General features: G+C 43.1%; 1 protein-coding gene across 1 annotated transcript in view; it reads right to left on the bottom strand.

Annotated features, from left to right (window-relative positions):
• Nucleotides 1-200: 200 nt before the first annotated feature.
• GLE1 (GLE1 RNA export mediator) overlaps nucleotides 201-6,557 on the bottom strand; it is a 38,324-nt gene continuing 31,967 nt past the window's right edge. The window contains exons 12-16 of the mRNA XM_004713274.3: nucleotides 4,768-4,897; nucleotides 3,859-3,963; nucleotides 2,687-2,769; nucleotides 1,709-1,772; nucleotides 201-1,440 (exon numbers count right to left, since the gene is read on the bottom strand). Coding sequence (XP_004713331.1) covers nucleotides 1,372-1,440; nucleotides 1,709-1,772; nucleotides 2,687-2,769; nucleotides 3,859-3,963; nucleotides 4,768-4,897 — 451 coding nt within the window. The 3' untranslated portion in view covers nucleotides 201-1,371. The remainder of the gene's footprint in view (nucleotides 1,441-1,708; nucleotides 1,773-2,686; nucleotides 2,770-3,858; nucleotides 3,964-4,767; nucleotides 4,898-6,557) is intronic.

The following is a 6,557-nucleotide window of genomic DNA, read 5'->3' as shown; positions in this document are numbered from 1 at the left end:
TCTGCCAGCTAAAACAGGGTGCCTTATTGCTGCATAATTCCATAAACAGCATGACAGGAACACCGACAAGGTGAAGATCAAGAGAAAAAACGGGAAAAAACACTGACTATACCTCTTCTTGGGCACTACCATTCCTCTAACGATTTAAGTAGCTCAGGGCACAGGAAATTGATCATACTGAACCAACTATATGTCAACAATGGGTTTTAAAAAGATCAAGCTTTATTACTTCGTTTTTGGCATCACAGTCAACAATTCATGGAACTGCACATGTCACTCAAGAGTACTAGTGAACAACCACCCACCCATCCACATACATGCTATTCTGTGAACAGAGGAAACCATCTATGGTTGCTCCCTCTGATTAAAAAATCACAACAGCCTCATCTCTTAGCTGAACAATCAAGCTCCAAATTTTCAGTGGCTCTAGTCAGGCAAATTTATCATCTTCTATTACACAGACCACATCAAAAATAATAATGCAAATTTATCATCTTTCATTACACAGAACACATCAAAAATATAAGGACTCTCAATTCCCCCTTAATAGCTTTATTTAACCCTGATTCATTACTTATAGATACTGAAGTCTTATATAATGCTGAAAACCCCATCTCAGCCCATCTATCTTATTGCAAACTGAAAAACAAAAAATGGTACGTGCATCCCTAGCACTCAGGGGCCGTATGTAAAGCATGAAGGCGAAGAGTACTTGTCAGTTCAACAGAACCTGTGCTAACAGTGCTCCCCCCAGGCGCGTGGCCATCCTGATGGAACCTGGGACGTCTGTCTGCATCACGCCTTTTCTCTGGCTTTACAAGTACTTCACAAGCCGAGAAAGGCACACCAACCACAACCCACACGTATTGTACAGATTTAGGTCTCCACTATTAAATTACATTGAAATAGTTAATCTATGAAAGGGACCACAAGAGTCTGCTTCTCCTGGAAATTCATTTGAACCGGAGTGGGGAATGTGGGGAGGAGAGTGAAAGTGGTGGACCCATTTCTGCCAAGTTAAATAGTAAGGTATAAATTATTTTCTGAAAGGTACTAGAGCCAAGGGAAATAAAGGATGGCACTGGGTGCTACGTGCCTCTTCTTATAACTCTTCTCCTAAGTTTCACTGACCCAAGAAAGGGCAATTCCATTGATTCTGTTACCACGTGAACCCCATGAGGAGCTACCAAGTCTAAGAGCACTCCTAGAGTTTGTGGCCTCAAGGTTCAAATATACAAAAACATATGTTGGCAGATCTCTAAATCTGACATGATTTCTCCTGGCGATCGCTGTCTTCAGGTGCTTTTTTTTTTTTTATTGCCACTTTGCATATAGAACAACAGAAGGGGGGCACAGGTGATGGAGCTGACATCAGGAGCGCCAGAAGGAGGAAGTCAGGAAGCCCTTGGGGAGAGGAATCTCCTTGCGTTGCAAACATTTCTGGTCAGGAAAAGATAAACAAAAGAGAATTATTTTCTGATAAGTCTGCTTCTAATACTGAACAGGAGAAAGGTAAAGATTTACAAGTTATATTTACAAGGAAAATGATGAAAGAGCAACCCCGAGTGCAAAGGTTAAAGGAGTCAGACAATGAAAGGGCTTAGACAAGCTAAGACGCTGGCAGCCAGAGTTTAAGCACCTAAGACTTCTCACACACACATCTAAGAGCAACAGCAGCGTGGGGTGGGCTGGTCTAAGGACAGCTTACCTCTAAAAACTGTCTGAGGCGAATGAAGGAACCCATCTGTCCTGAGCTTGTGACGGCTTCAATTCTATGAAGAGGAAAAGAGGCACGTGATTCCACCTACCATTTGAGGGGGTGTGTGTCTATACATTGCTGATCTAGAGCATAGGTTTTCATACTTATTTGTCTTAACATTCCCTTTTCAGGAAAAAAAAAAAAAGACTCCCCCCTCAGGCAATTGAGAACTTTTGTTTGATAGCCCATAACCCATCATAGAGTGTAGGTATCTGCTTTTTGCAATCTGGATTGTTCCTGAGTGCCCCAGGAGTGGTACTGCCAACTCTGGGTTGGCAACTGGAGTGAAGTGGTTGATCAGATGACTCAGAGAGATATCTTTTAGACCAAGGTTGTGGTTCCCCTTCCAAATGGTCCCAAGCGTCTTTACAAATAAGGGGCTAGAGAAGAAAATTGTCCCCTTTCAAGGAATCTTTAGTCAGAAGGAATGGGTTTTGCCAAGGCTTCCTCCCTCCCTTGCCACTCGAAATGCCAAAGAACTAAATGGAAAGAGAAGGGTGTTTAGAGGTAAATATCAGACCACAGCTAAACTTTGATAAGTCAGTTTCTACAATTAATTTATTCAGGAGACTTCATTCTGGTTTAATGCATGACTACATGAAGTAAAACTCCAAATTATTATCTGAAGGAGTTAGAAAAAAAGAGTAATAAAAAAATGACTAGGTTTCTTAATCCAAGACCTTCCTAGTTTATTTTTGTTTGGTTAGACAATAATATTTTTACTGTCATTAGAGTAAAAAACATACATCCATATATCAAAAAGGCAGCCAGAAGTAGGAAGCTGTCATCATTGCATAGAGGAAGTTGTCATATTAACACAGAAGATTCTGACCTGAGTCGAAAACAGTAAGTAATAGCACCCAAGGTTACCTGGTGCCCGAGTTTTACCTACTGAACCCACTGCCACCTGCTCAGCAAGTCTGATACCTGGGGAAGTAGTCTTCTTTGATGAGAAGTAGCATCTTCCAGAACTGGACCTGGTACTGTTTCATGAGAGCATTGCCACACACCTGTAGGGAAGACGGGTACTGTCAGAACAAAAAATGAAAATTCATACTCATATGAGATGTCCACAGTGAAATCTTTGCCTTTCACCTTTATATAATAATTTGGCCACAATGCCATATAGCTAGCTGACCAAGGGACTTCAATGAAAGCTGTAACTCTCTCCTAAAGAACTCCTCTCTATCTATCTGGTAATATCTCCATGTAGCCAGCATGCCAGTGAAGCCAGGTAGTTCAGAAATTTAAAGCAAATCAAAGTACCTATTTTGATTTTATTGTACTGAATAAAGACCTTTCTACAGGTAGTACAGGTAGTAACGTACGTCCCAACTTTAGGTAGTATACAGAGCTATCACCTATGTTCTCATGGGTTCAGGGTCACTGTTCACGCGACTTTGGGGAATAGTAAGGTGACTAGGAGCTATTGGCATTCTAGGCCATGTGTTTTCAGATGTTATGACACATGCCCCATGCCTTTCTTCTTTAATAAATGCCTCCTCTCCATGAAATTCTTCACGCTACAAGCATGGTCTTCCATAAGCGGACAGGACTGTGCAGAGTTTGGGATAAGGGCGAGAACTGCCTCGAGCTGCATCGCCATCTTTTGTCTCCTGGAAATGAGAACAAGGAGAATCTAGCTAGCTGGGTGAGACTCAGAGTGGCATACTCTAGGGTGGTCAACTCCTCTGTGTACAGAGAACTGTAAAAAGTTAGCCTACTACAGGGAGAGCAGATGTGAAATGCCACTTGGTTATGGCTCCAAAGAGATTCTGTCTTGGTCGGTCTAGTTTCCGATTACATACCTGGGTAAGGTTCAAATAAACATACTTTAATTCTGGAAGTCACTGCTCCGTGGCTACAACAAACTCCTTTTTACTTGTGCTACAACACACAGTTTAGATCTCTTCTTGCAATTTACAGACGTCCACACAGGGAAGGAAAGTAGAGTTGGAAGCAAAAGCGAAAGCTCAATTTGTCTTAAGGCTAAGGGAAAATGCATGACCCTCTTTCTGTGACGTCTCCCTGTTCATGTCATCGAGTGGCCCTTCGCTGCTTCAAACACGGGCTCGCTGGTATATAACAGCATTACACACCTCCAGAAAGTCAAAGAGTAGGGTGGCTGTCACATCTGACAGGGGCTCCATGTTCAAGATCTGTGCCAACCAGCGCCAGCCATGGTTTAAGCCATGCGGGTGAATCTGCGAATAGAGGAACTTGGTCATGATTGGATCTCATTTTATTCCAAGATTTAAACTCCTACTGTCTTTATCCAGCAAATTCAAAGGGGGCATGGGCTCTTGCTTGCTTCAAACAAGGAGCAAAGGTCAAAAACACTACAAACCAACTCAATTGGTTTTAAATGTTCCAATACATTTTTTTTTAAATCACTTTATTGGGGGCTCATACAACTCATTATAATCCATACACACATACATTGTGTCAAGCACATTTGTACATTTGTTACCATCATCATTCTCAAAACATTTGCTTTCTGCTTGAGCCCTTGGTATCAGCTTTCCCTCCCTGCACCCCCCTCCCTCATGAACCCTTGACAATTTATAAATTATTACTATTTTGTCATATCTTATACTGTCTGACATCTCCCTTCACCCACTTTTCTGTTGTCCATCCCCCAGGAAGGTTATATGTATGTAGATCCTTGTAATTGGTACACCCCACCCTCCCTCCACCCAATACATTCTTTACAGGATTCCTTTAATACACCTATCATCTATAGAATTCATAAGCAAACAGTTCCCTTTCATACCTCTTATTCTTGGTACCTTAGCACAGAATCTGGGCCCCTGAACAAATGATTCTGATGATCTCAAGACGTATCCTAATAATCAATACAATTTCTGTTGCTACAACGTAGCAACATACTCATTATTATTAAACTAGACTACCTTCTCTGAGAGAAGGTAACCTTTCCTGCAGACGGAGACACCAAGAAAGAATAGGGTCCAACCTCTTGTTATCCACAGTCAGCCTTTTCTACGAACCTCTTGTTGGTTTCCATATGGCCACCGGAGCTGGATAATGGCAGCATAGAGCCGGATCATCCCAGACATGCGCTTGAGGAAGTTGTCCTGCTGCTCTACTTTGGAATCCTTCACCTGGTACCCGAGCATCCTGGGTGGGGGGAACACATGCTCCGTGACAAAGCCACAGTAAGGGCAACAAATCAGAGATGACGTGTCACAGCGGCAAGTGACAACGACCAAAACTAGGTTGCTGAATTAGCTGGGATTTAATACAGACAACACATCATTCCACACTTCAATCACATCAGGCAGAATTGTGCGACTGCTACCGCAAGCAGTTTCTAACCACTCTTTTTCTACCAATACTATTTTTAGGATGATTATTAGCACACTGTTATATACGATTACATTTGTGAAACCCAGCTGACGCGTCAATAATACAGTTTGAACGGAATGGGACCACTTCTACAGAGATGTTTTACAATAAATACACGGGAACACTTTTTGGAGATTAGTGACAATTTGAAAAAGTCACTGACACATTGCATAACCTAGAAATATCAACAACAAAAAACTGAGAAAAAGTTGGTATGTCACGAATTCATAAATGTACATACTAATCTATTTTATCATTTATTACCATAAAATATATACTAGCCTATTATAAAAAGTCACATAAACACACATAGTACATGGCAGCATTAATAGGGAAATGTAAAAAAGCATAAAGATGAGTATTAATCATAACAGCATAAAACAGAAATTGCATTAGCCACTACCCGCTGGTATTGCTGGGAGCTCAAGTGCTGAGGGGAACCCACCTCCCATGCTGGGCAAGGCAGTGAATGACTTAATGGGGCACTTTCAGCCAAAGTCTAAATGCCACAAAAGGACCTTTTCCCGCATGGGTCTAAAAAGAAGGTGGGGGAAGACAGAGACAGGCTTCACCTACGAGGCACTGGGAACAGGACCCCCTAGAATGCCATGCTGCTGTCATAGAAGGAGCCCTCTGAGAAGCAGGAGGCGGGATCCCATTATGAGGAGGAGCCAGGAGTGGAGGGAGTCCTCTGGACCGAAGGTGACCCCCTGGATGCAGAGGACAGCTGTGGCGTCAGAGGAAGGGCAGCAGCAAACAAGAGCCAGAACATAAACAGAGGTGGACTCCCCGCCCACTGAACGAGGAGGGGCTGAGTGCTTTGGGTCAGAAGCTGCCTTGTGGAGTGGAGTCCCTCTCGTCACCCGACGGGGAAACGGCTTGCTGACCCATGGAAATGGAGCCCCGTGTCTGTGGAGGGGTGCGTGCCTTTGGGCAAGTATTAGCAGACCTAGAACTGTGCGACATGTCCTGAGGAATAATTGTATCCTGAGTGTGTCTCACTTGTACTACAACCGATTTTCTTCCTTAAAAAAGCTTTTCATCATAAATATCGTCTGTGGGCACTGCGTAGCCACTGCAATGGACATTAAAATGCAGGGTAAAATGGAGAGGAGCGCAAGCAACACAGCCATGTGACGCGCAGCATCTCTGCTGGAACTGCTCCTTTCTCCAATAAAAAGCCATCTCTCTGTTTTCTTATCTTTTTTCATGGCGCCCCAAGACTATAAACCTGACCACCACATGGGACCAGTATAAAGTGCCACTAGTGATACTGCAAATGTTCCCAAAGAGTAAAGTCATGACGGTACAAAAACAAAGGTTCAAGCTGCTTCATAAGAAGCGCAGGTTGCGTTCTGCAGCTGCGGCTGTCCACCGCTTCAAGAACAATCGACTGTACAAAAGGAATGGGCCCCATGAAGCCGGCACTGCC

This window comes from Echinops telfairi, unplaced genomic scaffold (genome assembly GCF_000313985.2).
Source record: "Echinops telfairi isolate 266 unplaced genomic scaffold, ASM31398v2 ScPeMD7_22;HRSCAF=79, whole genome shotgun sequence".
Lineage (NCBI taxonomy): Eukaryota > Metazoa > Chordata > Mammalia > Afrosoricida > Tenrecidae > Echinops > Echinops telfairi.
This window is presented reverse-complemented; position numbering and strand designations above follow the sequence as displayed.